Here is a 19,155-nt window from a genome sequence, read left to right as displayed (position 1 = left end):
GACACTTCATTTCTCTCGTTGAATTTTCCATTGTGTGTTGAATTGCGGAATTTAACGCCGCGCTTTACCTTGTTAGACAGACAGATTTTTAAATACGAATTGTAGAAAAAAAATAGGTGGGAAATTCGACAATTTTACAAAGGATTTTACACAGTAGAGGTCTGTAAGCTTTTTTCAAAACAAAATGTTTTATGTTGAAAAATCAAATACGCCTGATGGATGGATTCGTTGAAAATCCTTCCGATTTTTTTTTGTATTTTTTTTCGTTAAAATGTTTATTTTTGCGGATATTGATTGCATGGTTGCTACAATATTTTAAATTTAACTCGAAACCACAAAAATCTAACTTCATAGTACGAATAATCCTTATAATTTAAGGAAGAAGATATTAAAGTTAACATTTATATTATTGAAAATCTAAGTACTATAATTAGTTAACTATAATCTTAGATGAGATATTACAATCTGCCATAATTCAAAAACAATTCCTTGATCCAATCCTTTGTGCTGAAAAGTGAAAAGAAATGAATATTAATTTGATTAAAAATATATGCAATATAAAGATATTTACTACCAATTTATGCACTTACACTCATAAAATGCCAAATCCGGAGACATCCCCAAGAAGAAAATTAAATTGAAATTTTAAAACACTGTCAAAATTAATCGCGGATTTCAATTCATTTTACGTTCATTATAGCAAACAGCATTAGCGAGGTTTATTTTGTTCCTTTTAAGATAACGAATGAAGATGAGCCCATTACGAATGAGTCGGGCACCATTTTATATAACGACGCTACATAATTGCAAGTAATTAAACATTCTAAGAGCTTATGATGAAAATGGAGTATATTTTATTGGTTAAGCCTTTTGGGTACGCGGAACTAATATGTTATTAATATAATAATTATTTATTAGATTCATTGAACATTCTATACATATTTTTCTTTCTTCCAGGTGAACATCCAGCCGCCATGCAGCACGGTAATGCTAACACAGCATCGCCTTGTGCGTTGTCAGTCAACCTTTTCATTTCCCTCTACTGCACCCTCGCGACTGTCTACACTAGCACTATTGATGGATTTAGATGAAAATTACACAAAAACTTATAAGAATATTATGTAAATTATATAGATATATTGTAAAGATTTTTTCACTTTATATATAATATATAGATCACTTAGGACAGTAAATAAGCGATTTTTTAAATTATTGGTTAACAATGACGTAATGATAAAAAGTGACTTTTTCCTTAATTAATTTTGGCGAGTGTATGCTAAATACAGTAATATCGGACGGACTTCTGCAGTGTTCTAAACGTCGAGTTTTCAAAAATATATAATAGTCAAAATTGTACGTGATTAATCCGGTTAAATAAAAAATATAAATAATACATTTAAAATACGTATAAATTGCGAAAGTTTATTTAATTTCAAGTGAACTAAATGAATGTATTTTTATAAAGCTACATATATTTTAAATTCAATCTACTAGTCTACTAGATCCATGAGAAAATGGACCACACGTAACGGGCGCTACATTTTAAATCAATCCCGTAAAATATAATACATTTTATCTTTTTGCTTTACGTATCTTTCACAAAACTAAAAAGGATTTCCGAATGTATGTGTTATTTTAGAGAATATGAATATTACTGCAGTTTGTTAATACTGGAGGGAGATGGGGAGAAGCAGGACAGCGTTGTAGATTCGATCTCAATTTTTTTTATCATATTTTTTGTATCCCGTAACCTAAAATAAAAAAAAAACTTTCTTCCTAATTATTATAAAATATTTTGTAAACTTTTTTATAAGTAGATTTTTCACGTATCGAGCAGACTTGAAGAGTAAATGGTTATTTTCCATTCTCATAATAATATAGTCCCTGAGTTCTCTTCTAATTGAGAAACATTTAGCAACACATTTATCAATTTAAATTTCTTTTTAACTTTTTAATATTGAAATAAAGGTCTTAGTATACAGAGTGGAAGAGGCAGCGCTTCTTTTATTGTAACTGCATATAGGGTAATATATTTCAAACCCACACCTAAGAAATTAATCAAGGTACCTCAACAGTTTGGACGTAAGATTTTTTTTCATTTCACGATTTTTATCCATACCTGTATTTGGTGTGACGCACACATACGTGTGTGACGTTTCCGATTTGACAGGTAAGTGTGTGCGTGCCTATGTTATACTTTACAAATGGCGTTTTATTTTAAAACGATAATTTTATTATTTATTTTGTTTGAAAAAATAACTTTTTCATTTTTGGGAATAATTTTTTTTCTGAATTATATTAGGCTTTTATAGAGTAGTTAAAACTGTACTTTCATTTAAAGTGGTGCTGACAATTCCACCCTGTATTTTTTTTATAATTAATTAAAAAAAGTTGATTGAAATGATAAAATAATGTTCTTTTTACTAAAAAAGAAATAAAGGCAACAGTTCAAAGAAAAAACCAACAAGAAGGTTCTGTAGAAATGTAAAGATCACAATATCTTTTTCTTTATTTTAAATAGTGAATTCGATATTCTTGTATAGACGAAATAATGGGTACTTGATATGTCGCCGAACTTTTACAATCATATTCGTTCTCATATTCTTCTTTGAAGAATAATAACGTTTAAATATTTTATTGGAAATGGCGTTGCAAATAATGAAATATTTTTAATAAGACTATGAAATGAAGTGGGTAATAATAAATTATATTTTAAACATGACCTAGAACTCTGTAGATTCCTTTATGTTTGGTTGGTTAGGACATGTAGATGCAAAACAGTACGGTCAACGAGTTGTGGCCGCACTGAAATTAGTTATGGAAGACTGCTCAGATAAAATTTTTAGCACATATTATTTTTTCTTACTTTTGATTTTTCTTTTTTGAAGAGTATAATGCGCAAACTTTCAGAAAGCGTAACACAGCGGCCACGACACTTTGCCCGTACTGTACTTCACCTTATTTTCACATGCACACCGCCACTCTGTTATTTTGGGTGAAAAAAAAAAACACACGATTCGAAGTGTAAAGCACATTTAATTACTCTAAAAACAGCCAGTGTCTGATTTTCATTCCATTCTGGCCTTCTATTTCTAACCTAACATGAAAAAATATATGCACACTTCGTACGTTTTAATCTTTTATACATGTTAATTAAAAAGGGACGGGACGGAAATACTTAAATAATAAATATGATTATACAAAAACACCGACGAGATTATCAAGTCTTTTGCATTTTTTTATATATATATATAACTTTCTGTATATACATGTCTGTCTCTCTGTCTGTTTAATCTACTAAACTATACACAGAATCACTGTTCGAAATAGCACCATCGTATTAATTGTAGTTCATTTGCTAGGTATTTAGATTTATTTAATGTTTATTTGATAAACTTAATTAATATAAGAGTTGTAAATATATTGTAAATATTAAATTTTAAATGTATAATTGTTTCCAAATGGCAATATTGTTTTCACACTTATGAAAAGGCACATTGTAAAATATTTTTGTCAAAAATGCTACCATTATTATATATAGATACATAAAATGTCTGTCTGTGATGTCAAGATAAGTATGTATTTTCATAGTTAATGTTTAAAAATATTGTCTGTCTGTCTACTTGTCCTTGCTAATCTCCGGAACATAGGACTTTTATAGGACTTTAACTAAGAACTAGAAAAAGGTAGTGGAGCAAACATATAGGCTACCTTTTATACCGGATTTCCCGCGAGATTGAGATTTACGAGGAAAAATCTGCCGTTAACGTGTGTCTTTCTATTAACACAAAATTTTTTGCGAGCAAAAATAAATAGATATTATTTACCATAACTACGAATAGTATAGGTAATCATACCACCAATTTAATCTAAATATACTTAAATATTAAATAAACATCGTATAGCTAAAGCTAGTAAAATAATATAATATATTACTAGCTTTTACTATAGGAATAAATAGTTAAAGCTATTCAATTATATTTTTAAAGCCCAGCGTAGACTTCCGCCAATCAATGAATTACTTTTCGAAGTCGAACAAAAAGTAGAGAATAGAGTATGACACTCTCGTTGCCTACCATAATTATGTGTAAAACTGAAAAAAATATGAATCCTTTGTGCTAGTATGTACATAAATTAGTCTTCAGGCTAATCACGTCTAAATTATTTGTTTTAAGGTAATATACAAGTTATTTACTTGTACGAGATTGACAAAAATATTTTATAAGGTGTCGAAATTCTATGAAATGTTTCAAATAACGAAATTATTATTGTAGAGAAAAAGAAGGGTTCTGTAACAAAGTTAGTTTTAAGGTAACTTTGACAAATAAATATAGTAAATACTTTTGTCTGTGTTTTTATTTATATACTGCCATTATTCCTAACGTGTTTTCTAAAAAAATCTGAAAGAATCATAATTTACCTAAGGTTCTGAATGATAATTTTATATTTTTTATTATCGATTAAACTTTCATAACAAACACTTTAGTAGAGTCATTATACGAGTAGTCTTAAAAAAAAATATAAAGAACGAACATTTAAAAATATTTATAATTATTTATATAACGAAAAACATTAAAAATTCCGTCCTCCTGAATGGAAATGGAATCACCGTTTAGTTTGCAGTCAGATTCTGTACCTCTGCGCCAGCTCGTCCTAAAACAATGACATTATTCTAAAGGAACACATTACCTAAGTGACTTCCCCTTAAATAGAGACAATAAGAAAAGTGCCGATGGACACAATCTTAGCATAGTATTGTTTATCATAAAAGTAGGTTAAGATTAAATTACTCATTAGTCAACGTAATGGCTAGATCGTAATATAATATTATTAGTGTAAGTAAGTTTGTATACGCTAATAATAAATAAATAAAAAAATATATATATATTCTAAGGACAATAATGAAATTTATATAAATATAATAAGATAATTTATATGATAATATAATTACTAGATAAATCTATCTATATATCTATTTATATAAAATCGAAAGGTCACTCACTCATCATGAGATCTCAGAAACTACATGTGCTAGTAATCTCAAAATTTTTTTTCGCGAGGACTTAGGTGCTCGCTAAGACGGGAATTTGCAATATTTGACTTCTAAGGGGTTGTTTTTGGGGTTGAAAGTTTGTATGAAACTTCGTTACTACAAATGCTAGGAGTCTCAAATTTTGCATGGACGTCACTTATAGGACGTAGATACTCATGGAGACAGAAATTAATAATCACGCAGGCGAAGCCGCGAGCGGGCCGCTAGTATACCATATAAATGTAAGCTTTAACAATCATGACGTCAGTTAGACTCGTCCGAACTATATAAGGATCATGCCAATATAGTCTCTGTATATATAAATAGATATCTTCAATCCCCAAACCTCACAGCTTAACGATGTTTCCCGTTTATGCTAAATGCATGCAAAGTCAATTCTACCTTGTTTAGATAGATTTACCGTACCATGGATTTTGTTACGTTATGTTTCTATACTATTCTCGTTGTAGTATACTATAGTACAGTATAGTACAGGTCTAAGCTGGGGTTTATTTGTGTGAGTGTATATTTATAATGAGGCCTATGTCCAGCAGTGGACCTTAAAAGGCTGATGGATGGATATTTATAAATGTATAATGTAAAATCGATTTATACTTCTTTTTAACAATCGGCTTACACCTCCTGTACTGATATGAGAATCAAATATTTAATTCTTAATATTTTAAATAAAACTGTACGTGTAAGAAGAAATTTTTACTAAAGAAGAAAACACACAAGAGTTACACAAAGACAATGTTAACTTTTCTATTCAACATGTTTTTTTAATTTAAACAAAATATTAACGTAATCTCGTAGACTTCTTGATATGTTTTTAAGCAAAGAATATTAAGTATGAACATTTGCACATAAATATATTATTTCTAAAAAATGTATAGATTTCTAGTTTGATCTACATTAATTTAACAGCTGAGAGGGTTTAACAACATAAAATAAATTAATAAGATATATTTTTGAATGTTATATATCAAGATGATACGCATAAATTATTAGGTGTATGCATAAATATACTACGTTTTCAAATATCTTTATTAATTATAATCAAAATATATAGAATGATAAACATAGATAACTGCATTAAAAATTAATTCTAAAAATCAAACTTAAACGTTGACAGTAAAACACTATAAACTATAAAAGTTGTAGTAGTGGTAACCTATAGAATAGGAATCCGTAGTAAGAACATTCGCATATGATTCGTGGGACACTACAAGTGACAAAGCTGTATTGAATTATATGAGATGAGACCTGGTGTGACATGGAAATAGAATATAGATTGGTAATATTATTCGATTTCGTATATTAAAATAAATAGGTCAGCTTCAGCTGCACGCTGTATCCCACACACAGCAGGGTAGGCAGAGGGAACCTAGTGTTAAGGCACACCGTTCTCCACTTTCTGCCAAATTATGGGACCAAATGGGAACTATTTTACATCAAACAAAAAAGAATTACGTAAATCGGTTCAGAAATCTCGGCGTAATTCATTACATTCATTAAAAAAATATACCAACCGATTTGAGAACTTATTTTTGAAATCGTTTAAAAATATAAATTAATCCAACAAAATGTATTTTATAAACTACAAAAATGTCAATAAAATTAAAATATAAAGATACATACTTGTGCTATACAAAAAAGAGACATGGATGAAACAGACAGTATACATTTTTATGTAAATGCCTTTATAATTGGATTTCGAGGCAACGTAACATGCACGAGATGCTTGCAATAACTGAGATTGTCAATGTGGTATGCCAACATGTAATTTATTCAAATTGATTTCAGTCTTTTGAATATGAGAAGCTACCCTCCTTGATAATATCAAAAAAAATCACAAGATCTTTCATAGCTTATTTATTATATAAGAGCATGCAACATATGCCCCATGTAATGCTTGTGGAAAGTTAGCTTTAGTTTTCGTATAGTATATCGGACAGACAAAACTAGAGCTAAGACACTCCGTTAGGCATTTTCCGTTCAATTTTCGTATTGAATGATGAAACTGAATAAAGGGACATTACGTGTAGAGGAGAATAAAGAAAACAATTTAAAAATAATCATTATAGTATATTTAAAATACAATATATAAGATTTTTATGCCCTAATGCTGAAAACTTAATGTTAAGACACTCCGTTCCTATTAAGACAATTCCGTTCCCCACTTTCCGCCGAATTCTCGAGCTCATTGAGTGAAAAACTCAACACCGCAATAAAAGTTAAAAGGTTATTTATATTAAACCACCCGATTACAAACTGGGAGTAATATTTGGTTATTCAGTCAACCGCAGCTATTTGTCATGAATGGTATAAATATAATGGGAATATAAGAAACCTTTCGGCAGCCGTTTATTGGTACGGTGAAAATAATTCTGGCCCCCAATTTCAAACACAGGTACAAAAGGGCCCTCTAAAAGGCAAAATTACTCCTACAAATTGACGAGATATAAAAGATGTTTTGTCAATATTAAAAATTTCCCTCGCTTGGAATGCTAGAATTAAAATATCTCATTTTGTTTTCATATTGCGTTACGTTTCTTTGATTTATTTTTTTGGTGGCTTTTTTTCTGTTGTCTTTATGAGTTAAGGTATAAGGTTTAGTGAGTCCTCGTGTAATTTATTTAAATGACGATGTGAAATGTAATAAAAACAATAACTAATAAGATTTAATATTATGATATCAACCAAAAATATTTTTTACCAAAAAAAACCCATACTGTCTGGTTAAGCCAAAAAAATATAAGTAAATAAATTTGTTTAAAAACAAAAATAATAATTATTTAAATAATTATAATTTGTTTTAATCTATCAAGATCGTAGATGGCGTTGGGTTCCGCCACTTAACGTACAATTTATTCAAAATTAGGACGATTCTATGATCAATTCAACCAAACATTTTTCAATGATAAAATATTAGTATAGTTAATTGCTTATAAAATTTGTCCTAAATGGGACAGGAACCCCCGACCTCTGACAAACGCACTGAGCCTATCAACTCGAGTCAAGAGACATAAAATAAATGGCGTTTTGAACATTACCCAATATTTTTTGCTCAAGCGGACCTTGAAACAAATGAAACAAATGTCTACCCTTAAAATTAATGATTTGGTATAATTTAAGAGCTATCTTGTAATTTTAAAGGCCGCTCATTTTTATGGAAAAAATTTGGGGTTTTGTAATTGACATTTATCCTTGAGGACCGTTCATTTTTCTTATATAGTACAGTATCTATTAAGTGGAGAACGGAGTCCCTTAACACTAGGTTCCCTCTGCCTACCCCGACGTTGACTTTGTATCCCGCCCATAGGAGCGGGATACAGCGTGAAGCTGATTTATTTTTTTAATTTATCTATTATTGAGGTAAATTTATGGTCATATCTTGTAAATATGTACTTGCTTTAGGCTTTCCTTTAATTAATTATTATAAGTATATCAGTAGTCTGACAAGCTCGACGCCTGATATTAATTAAGGCCAATATCTTAACATGGAAACGTTGAGGGAGAGGCACGAAGATATTTATCAGAGTTCTTTCTAATAATACAGTTGGGTATAAATAATATTTTAGATGTATATTACAACCTATTTCTTAGTATCTGCTTTACAAATAAACAAATTGCAGTAGAAAATACTCTATTTATGTAGAGCCATACTTTATTAACTGACTTCATCTGACTGACTTTAAAAAAGAAGGTTGTATATTTGTCAGAGATTTTTTTCATGTTTACGTGAACCGATTTTGATACCGTTTTAATATGTTGCTTTGTCTTCCTAACAGCAAAATGAGCAAAGAAATAACTTCATTCCTCTAAGTTGTTAATATATGAATAATTTTTAAATATTTGAAAAGTAAAGAGTTTTAAAACTCCTCAAATTAATGCAGATAGCTTTGCAACTTCTCTTTTCCCTTTCTTGGAATCCTTTGTCAGGTTTAGAGATAAGCTTATCATAATTATTGTTCTTTCTTTAAATTGGTGGGAGTAAAGTTCTAAAGGTTATATTTTTTATTACGATATCTTAGTAATTTATTTTTTGTTTGTAAATAATAATATTAGCAAAGTCGTGTAAAAGAGGGTTGATATAGGTGAAAAAGTTCTTCAAAAACTCAATTCACTTTTATGGAACTAATACTGGAACATAGAAGGGATACTTAATATCCTGGAATTCCCGCGGAATCGGGATTTACGTAGGAAAAACCACGTTTGTCCTGTGCGCGTACCTACCGCCTGCCTAGATAGATGTATTAAACGCTTTTCTTCATTTCAAAATATTTTTAATTTTATTATTAAGTGCATAACAACATATGGTCATATAAACATAATAAAATAATTGTTAAGTTTCACATACTACATAAACAATATTCATTTACATATTACATATATTAATTTATTATTATTTAATATTCATATAGTTCCAGCGGGAGAAGCCTCACGGGGGCTTCTAATACTATAATATGTTTAGAAACTATATATAAACTTAGCCATTCTTATTTCTTCATAGAAAAAGCTAAGTAAATAAAACCATTTTCTAGCACATTTAGACGTTTCTCTTATTTACACTAAAAGGTACTCCTGACATATAATTTGAAATTTTCCCGAAACTCTAGGTTTACATTTAATTTTACTTCACTGAAGTAGTATAATATGATTTATACATAACAATTTTACTTTATTTGATATTCTTGCGCATCATTTTTTGATTATTCGTGATTAATAATAATAATTTATTGATTTATAGTGATTTCAATGAAATAATAGATAGTGGGGCAGAAATCGGGAACCTAGTGTTAAGACTCTACGTTCCTATTAAGACGCTTCCATTCTCTACTTTTCGCCGAATTCATGAAGCATTACGCGTTGATTGTGTTTTTTAGCCGCACTTTACCTCAACACCACTACCGTAATATATTTTTTTATAGCTTTACGCTGTATCCCGCACACAGCAAGGTAGAATAAGGGAACCTACTGTTAAGATACTCCGTTCCCCAATTCGTGTGAAAAAAGCATTGCGTGTGAATTTTATCATATAATTTAAATGTACAAAATCATAGATAAATTAACATATACCTTATAATATAAAAATCGGAGCTGCAATAAAAAAAAATAAAAAAAATTAAGCACTAAAAGTGTTAATTTTCACTTATAAGTAAGTTATATCTGCACTTATATAACTGACTGAGTACATTTCCTATACATTAACATGATTTACTTGTAACGACTAAGTTAATTACGTCATCAAGCCACAATCACCGCCTTTGAGACAGGTGTCCGATGACGTCAATTAATCATCGCCCAAATAGGTTGTAATCTCTTAATATTGTCAGCAATATGCTTTCAGTATTGAATGTGTGACTTAGGTGTTCTAGATGCTAACTTTGTTCGTTGTATATAGATAAGACATGGAAGGATTTTTTATAATACTGAATAAAAAAAATACAAACATTGAGTAATTCGCATAATAAAGTAGCATGTCCTTTTCCAATTTTTTTAGTTTCACGCTAAATCCATTTATAGCTGGGTAGGTGGAGGGAACCTAGTGTTAAGAATCTTTTGAGAAATTTAATCTTTTTTCTCTAACTGTAAGACATATTGTTTTCCTAAATAAATTAGTTCCCCAGAATGGAAATCAAACTCACAACTTTTCAATTTCATATATTTTTTGTATTTATGCATATTTTTGAGGAGATAAGTATTAAATAAGTATTAAAAATCAATCCATACAGTATTAACATATCACTTTCAGTTCACAGCTTAAATTCTAACGTCGCTAATGAGATGGTTAACCGAATGCTAATGGATGTAGCCCCGGTCTGGATTGTCATGATAAATGACGGTGAATAACTAACAATTTTATAGATCAGTGCCCAGGCGGCCTGGGACGTTAGGCTGGGAGCACAATCGTTTGTTTTATGTTTAATAGCAGAATTATGGAAGTAGTTAAAACATAGCTTGCCTAGTGAAAATGCTTAAATTTGTAAAAAAATATAGTTTTCACAATGAATATTGTAAGATAAAATAGTAAATAATGCCAAAAAATTATTTGAAGATAGTTTCCGCCATACGACACCAAAAGTCTAGTATGCCTTTGCCTACCACGCTAAGACATGTATAAATGAGATGAAATGCATGAAGATAATAAGTGTTTAAACATTCAAAGAACCATATAGGCTTTGAATCCTAAAAATGCCTTTTTAAACTTCAAATTCATCCTATTACACTTCATTTTCGCATTTTAACACTTTAAATTCATGTGAGTAATATTATCATTTTTTTAAAAGTATGATTTTCAAGTTTAAAAAGGCAAACAAAAAAATGAAAATATAAATTCATTTCATTTCATTAATTTCCTGGAAAGGGGATCGAACCCCCAAACAGTCGCTTTTACAGTCACACATTTGGACCACTACGCCACTACTGGCCTCAACTTGGATATTATTTAAATATGAATTTAAATACAATATAAATTCATCTCATATCATATACACAACACCTATAAAGCCACATTTCGTAATATACGCTTCGTCGGTAATGACTAATAAATGATAATTTTGTATGGACATAAACATTAATTTAAATACATCAGGTGTTAAATAAAATTAAAGCCGTCATGTGGCTTTATGAACTGTGAGCTCATGTATATATGTATATTATATAAACGTTTGGCTTATATTCCACTTCGATATCATAGCAGGGTGGACAGAGGGAACCTCGTTAAGACATTGATATATTACATATAGACGGACAGATGTACAACTAACTAATCTTAAATTTTTTATTTACTGTTCGGACCCTAAAAAATGCACATATTTTAGTTTTGAATACCTTCAAAACACATAAAAATACACATACACAAACCACATTTCTTAGATTTCATGAACACCAATATACATTTTGTAGATCTACTAAACTCGTAAATATTTTTCGAACGTGAATCAACTTGTCTATACGTGATGTTAATTCTAAAGATTTTCTTATATTTTCTTGAGGTTTTCTCACCTCACCTCATGATGTTAACACAACAAAAATGTTGTGTATTTTCAAGTAACAATTTTTCAAATACGTTTTATATTTGTCTGGCAATAAGATTTCGATATTTGTTGTTTCTTTTCTGACAGGACAATGTTGTATAAGAGTTTTCATAGACTGACTGGTATAAATGTGACAATTGTAGGTTCGATTTCCACTCGAAGTTATATGAATTATATTCATTTCATTGCTGTGATTTTATAAGTTTTTTCTAGATTTTTTTTTATTTTCTCTCCGCCACCAATCAACTATAGATATACCCAACCAGTATAACCAAACATATATTTATAACATAATATTAATGTCCAAAGTATAATCAATACTACCACATATATACAAAAAATACTTAGAATATACATAATATTTAAAATATCTTTAAATTTAATGATGAAAAGAGGTTCCTGGTGAGACATCCATGAATAAAACAGTTTCAATTTATCATTCCGGGAACGCGTTACCGCCTTATTATGTAGATTGAGTGCAAGTGGCTATTTCCATACTTCCCACTCTTCCCGAGCGAAATAAAACTTATGCTAACACCTTGGCTAAGGTTTGTGGTCTACTAACTTGTGGTGTATTGAAATAAAGTTTATATCGTTATATATTTTTTCTCTCAAAAGGTAAAAATAAGGAAGTGGAAATAAGGAAATCTATATTAGATCACTTTGTTGTCCGTCTGTCCGTCTGTCAAGACCATTTATCTCGAGATAGCCTGGAGGAGCCCGAGCAAACTTAAGATAATATTAAATATGCCTAATAAATCTACCGTCCGTAAAAGCACATAAAAACAAGCTTCTAAGTTAATATAATCAAAAGATACGAGTATTTATGCATTTATGCATATACAAATAAAGAAAAAAAATCTGAAAGTGAAAGTTTATTTTTTTTCATAGAAAAAAAAAACCTTACCAAGTTATACTTGTAGTTGGTGCAAAATGAATATGGTACGGTACCTTCCATGGGCAATTTACTAGGTTTTTTTTAATCTCTTGTAATTAGCAGAGTAGGCAGACTGTACATAGTGTTAGGCCACTTTGCGCTCCACTTACCACCCATTACACCCATTACAATGTTTTTTATGACAGTTTTTCTCATGTATCATAATTATAGAGAATATCACATAGCTATATTATAAAAATCACATAAAATTTTCTATTATTACAAAAAAGTATAATCTACCAAACAAAATAATTATAGGAATATCGTCTTATTAGGTTAAAAGTAAATAAATGAATTAATAAAACAAAAAATCATCAAAATATTTTATGACTATATATTTTCTCTGATCTTTCAGTGGAAAATCCAGTATTTCCCAATAAACGCGCCTTAGTGTACAAATGAGGGAATTTTGGTGCAAAATAGTCTCTATATTGTTATATACGACGATTTTTTTTTTCTGCATTGTTATTTTATTCTCAGGAATTTTTGTTATATTACTGTATTTTTACTACTTTTACAGTACAAAGGCTGCAGTTGAAAGAAAGTACGAAACTATATATAAACTTATTTTAATTAAAATTTAAAAGAAAATACTAATGCGACCTGAAACTAAAAGCTATCTAATAGTACTTGTGACTTTGATTTTTGAAAATAGTAGTAAAAAATAGTAGTCTAAACCTGACTTAATCTACGACTCAATTATTAATCTCTCTCCTTGCCAGCATTTTGTTGCGCTCGGCCGCCTGTCAAACAGATGCATTATAATATTTGTCTTGTTACTAGAGCGATGAAATTAAAATATTAAATATTTAATTTCCTCGAGTGGGAATCGAACCCATCCCCTGTCTCGCGGTCTTGTGTTCCTGGGCCACAACTGATCATATTGGATTTAATTATCTCTACATATCACAGCAAAGCTAACAACATAAACAATCTAACATCGCAATAGATTATATTTAAACAATTTCCAAGTCACCGCCGCTCTGGTCAACCCTTAAATTTACATTCAAGATGTTAGAAGGGAAAGCTCTTTGAATTGGGACGGAAAACCCATTTTATAGCAATCGGGATAAAAATAAGGGATAATTTATTCTGGGCTATACGTGTCCCGTTAACGGACAAACGTTTTATGCGTATAGTACCAATCATACTTACAGCAAAAAGATGCATTTTTATTTCTATTTTTATTATCGTACAAAAAAATTATGAAAAATACATTAAAATTTAACTATTTTTAGTATATAAAATTACGAATATTGTAATGTTTGTGCATTAATCCATTTTATTATGTTAAATTGTTATTTTTTGCGAAGAACACGAAAAATATAAACTTTTTTGATTGTTTTCTGAAAGTTTCGTTATAATTTTCCCGTAATGGTGCAAAATATTTCCTAAATATTACTATTTTATAACGTTTTTTCTAACTTCACTATACATGTCCATTTTCATTTCGATTGGTCTAGGAGTACCTGCCATGGAGGAAAAGAAGTGGTTTGAACTGACGGTTTTCGTAATCAAAAGACTCCTTTACGATAAAAAACGGATTTCAGAAATCCTATCATCTTGTGAGAAGGAAGTAAGTGTGATAGTCACCGTGTATTTATATGTAGCTGATATTATTTTCTTCATGGTAAATATAAAACAACGAATTATAGAAAATGTAACATTTTCATTTAGCTTCACGCTGTATCCCGCATAAAGCAGGATAGATAGAGAGAACCCAGTGTTTTTCAGTTCTATATCAGATTATGAAATAATTCATATAAGATTTAGCCTTAACAATCCGAATTGGTTACTGACAATATATTACTTACAAGAAATTTCTATTTCTAAAAATAATTATAACAATAGTCTATTAATTTAAACACCCATTATAAAAATCTGATACATTTAGATTCTGGAGTATAATGATTTCGCAATTTGAGAAGCATGAAAAGCATAATAATTAATAGATTGCCTTAATTAAGGCTAGGCCGGTGTTTATCTACATCGGTAACATGTTTAGCAATTTAAATCTATCATATGAGAGCAATTTATCAGATACAAGTAAGATTTAGGAGAACCTATACTATTTTCGGTCATCATCTTAATGAACCTTGTTACTAAAGCAACGAAATGAAAAATTTTAATTATTTTATTCTTGAGTAAGAATCGAACCGGCATCATGTCGCGCACAGACGGCATATTTTTATTATTATACCAAAATATAGTTTTATACGCTCAAAGCAAAGTAATTTGCTATTTAAAACGATACAAACATTAACAAAATAATATATAAAAAAAAAATCAAATACCTAACTCAAAATCGAACCCCAAACAGTCTACCTATATATGCAATGTCGTTAAATAATATAATGGCTGTCCGTTTGACCTCGAAGCAATTTTTCGCACTATTACACCTGTCCGCGCCACTGCTGCCTGCTGCCTTGTTGTACCTACCCACTTAGAGCGAGATACGCTCCACTGGATATGATTGCTAAAATATGTAAATAATGCAAAATAAATATATATTTTTTTAAGATTTTTCTTTGTGAGAGTCATTTATTTTTGTTCAAATTTAATATAAACTTTTTTTATAGTTGTAGGTTTTTTTTTATTATTTTGATTTTAATTTAAGGTTTTATACTCGTGGGAATGAACCATTTTTAAGATAAAGCGCGGCGTTGAGTTACACCCCTCAACACGCAATGTCTTAGATATTAGAGTCCTAACAATCAGTATCTGCTGCTATATGCAAGATAACACGTATAACTATATTCGTTTATACTTAACAGTGTTAGCAGAGATTTTTATAAGAGTTCTTAAGTTTCTGTCAATTTCAAAAATATACAATCCAACACAGAGTCCGGTAACGAAAATATTTTAATAATAAATATTTAGAATATTTTCTTATTGAAATTAAAAATCAAACAACAATAGATCATCAGTAAACGAGAGTATAATTATATTTTATTGTAATATTTTTTATTTTGGCTCATCCAGTAGTTAAGTTTCATTGAGAACCCCGAGGGAACCCTGTAAGGATATATACTATAAGTGGGTCACATTCTTTTTTTGCTGATTGAGTGAGTGCTGGCCTTTTGCAATTATAATGGGATAGAATTGGACACCATAGGCCCATATTTTTAAAGAAAAAGTCGTGTTATTCTACATTTTTCAGCTTAACGCTGTATTCTGCATTTAGCAGGATAGATATATAAATTTTATTTACCTTTAAAAAAAATTATAACCAATAATTTTATTGCCTTACTGTATTTAGTAAATTTTCCATTTAAAAATAAATGATTCCAAGTTCAAACAATAAAGTCTGTTAATACACTCTTCTCTCTTCTCTCATCGTTTCTTACTGACCATCAATGGACATTAAATAGTAGATTGGGAGAACCAGCACCATAGTTTTATATAAGAAAGAAAATCTTCAGAAACTATGATAGATGAGATTTTATCTACTAAAACGGCAAAACGGTACATCCTTCACATGACTAAAGGGTCTCGGGAAATTGAATAAATCGCGTCCGCTGCCATCTCACATAATATGATGCTGGCTTGTCTGCTGAGAGGTCAGTCTAATGGTTCAGTTTAAATGGTAAAAATACAAACTTACGAGGTTTTTCTAGGTTTTTCTTGACAAAAGCAACTTCACGATGTTTCTTGCGTATCAGGGTAGGCAGAGGGGCTCAGTGTTAAAACACTCCGTCCAACTTTCAAGATATTGCTTGTTGAGTGACGAAACTCAATGCGCTTTTATCTAGCAGAATGGGTAAATGGAAATTATTCACACCTCCTGTGTGCGGGATACATCGTGAAGATTGTTTTATATAATCTACGGCATATGGATACAAAATAAAAAAAATATTACAATTAAATTACTTACATTAATGTACGAAAAATATAATTAATACACGAATTCTCATTAATCCATCAATTGCTAACTTTAAGTTTAAATAAAGTTCAGAATATATTTAGTTTAGTTATTCTGATTGCCTTATTAAAAATGTTCCAAATAGTCTACTTATATTTTAAAACTTTTGTAAAAAGTACCAAGAAAAATATATTTTGTCGGGCAAAAAATACTTTTGGCAGCTAATTTAAAACAACTTTACGGATTTTAATAAAAAACAGAACAACCTCGAAGTAATTTAATCTTTGCTTAGAGTAGGCTGTAAATATATTAGACGTTTTTCAGTTGACTTTAGGTAGAAGAAGAATTTTGATTAAGAATACAATATAAGATATTATGTTAGTCGTTCTGGCGTAGCTGTTAAGATATAATATAACTTTAGTTATGGGTTATAGTTGTAGGTTCAAATGCCATATAGGGGAAATGTAATCAAATTTCAAATGAGAAAATCTACGTAAATCGTTATTTACCGTGCTCCAACTTATTTTTTTTAATTTAACGTAATTTATATGGTCAGTTACTATTATTTCCTTTGCTTAGCCTAGACAAAGAGAATATACTGGCACGTAATAAAATATTTTATTTTCTTTAACCGACTTCTTTGCTTTTGTGATGGAGTCAGGTCAGCTTACAGCTTCGATTGTGACTGTGGTTTATCTTCATCGGTCAAACAAAGAGTAGTATCGATGTTAGGGTAAAGGAACGTATAACCGATTTTAAGAATAGGCGTATCACTATATAGCTATATACGAGTACGTATATACAACGAACCCAACCACATTTGTTTAAACAAATCTCATATACTAACTTGGGAAAATAAATCGGTATATTTGTAGAACACTCCGCGAAGCTATTGAAAACCCTAATTTTAAAAAAGAAAATCTATCATCATCTAGGTATATCAACTTCTTTGAAATTTGTACCACCTGGCATTCCTGGACCTAGAAGTCTCAAATTGGGTGTATTTGATCCCAGAAGGTAGTAGTAGGTTAGATAATTAATTGTGTCAACTGAAAATCGAATACCACTTCACTGTACCCTCAACCACAGACTCCTTCCAAAATATTCGAAACATTTGATGAGTTAAGGAATATTTTAGCAATTCCGCTAAAAATTACATACAAAATCAATTTCTCACATAATAAAACCGTCAAATATTATTCAATCACAATAAATAACTAAGTGTTGAAATATAGAAATTCAATATAAGCATTATGCATATATTAGCTCAGTATATACGGCGCCAGGTAGTGCAGGAGCCAGCGACTGTCGCTCGTATATCACTTGCGCAGACGTACCACCTTATTATTGCATGTAGAATTCATACTTTAAATCGTTGTGGGCTATTAGATAGAGTATGTAGATTCATAGAGATATATAAAACGAGTGGAGAATTCTCCACTCTCTTTATTTAATTACTTAGATATGTTATTGTATTTCGTATGAGCACTTCCATTTTCGGAGATTTTTTTTATATTAAATGTGCTTTATTAGTTACTAGCGACCCTCTTGCGGCTTCGCCCGCTTTAACTACTGGATTATTCATATAATGTATGTTTGCAAAGCACTTAAGATAATGTGAAAATTAATTAAACCCTAATGCAACCCGCATTTTCGTAGTTTCAATAAGGATTTTCCAAATGTTTTACACAGCAAGGACTTTTTAGTAGGTACCGTAATTTTAAATCTATGCTACTAATCTCTTCAAGTACTTATTAAAATATATTTAAATGAAATAAATTATAAACAAAAACCTACCTACTAATAACTACTACAAAAAATATGAAACCAAATATATCGCGCTTAAATAATACATTCAACTCCAATTATCCAACCTGTGCAAACGCATCTAAATCTTCGTTGCTATAGAGGCAGGCGGGTTTTTTTTTTCGAGCTTGTGGTTAATGCTGAAGAGGGTAATCTGTCCCTGATGAAAAGCAAGCACTACGTGGCTGCCTGTGAGGAAAATTAAATAGAATACATCGGCCGGGAATCGAACCCGGGCCGCCCGGGTGGCATGCGAGCATTCTACCACTGAACCACCGATGCGTGTAAGGCAGGTGGGCGCGGCGGACGCATGGCGAGTGGCGAGCCGTTTCGCAGCAAGGCTTTTTTGATATTGTAACAACTTCTAAAATACTTATTAAAATGAAAAAACAGTAAAAGACAGTTTTGATCTACATTAAATGGCCAACGTAACTAATATACTTATTTATATGCTGAGAGTAAGGGATAAGTGAAA

The 19,155-nt window shown here is 30.3% G+C and overlaps 1 protein-coding gene across 1 annotated transcript in view; it reads left to right on the top strand.

Annotated features, from left to right (window-relative positions):
* Nucleotides 1-4,344, top strand: part of LOC146535211 (zwei Ig domain protein zig-8-like) — a 106,946-nt gene extending 102,602 nt beyond the window's left edge. Inside the window, exon 8 of the mRNA XM_085191253.1 lies at nucleotides 958-4,344. Coding sequence (XP_085047379.1) covers nucleotides 958-1,091 — 134 coding nt within the window. The 3' untranslated portion in view covers nucleotides 1,092-4,344. The remainder of the gene's footprint in view (nucleotides 1-957) is intronic.
* The last annotated feature ends 14,811 nt before the right edge of the window (nucleotides 4,345-19,155 follow it).

This window comes from Heliconius melpomene, chromosome 10, assembly GCF_056956725.1.
Source record: "Heliconius melpomene rosina isolate 202511_hmr_F chromosome 10, ASM5695672v1, whole genome shotgun sequence".
NCBI lineage: Eukaryota > Metazoa > Arthropoda > Insecta > Lepidoptera > Nymphalidae > Heliconius > Heliconius melpomene.
Note: the sequence above shows the minus strand (reverse complement) of the source record. Positions and strands in the feature narration are given on the sequence as shown.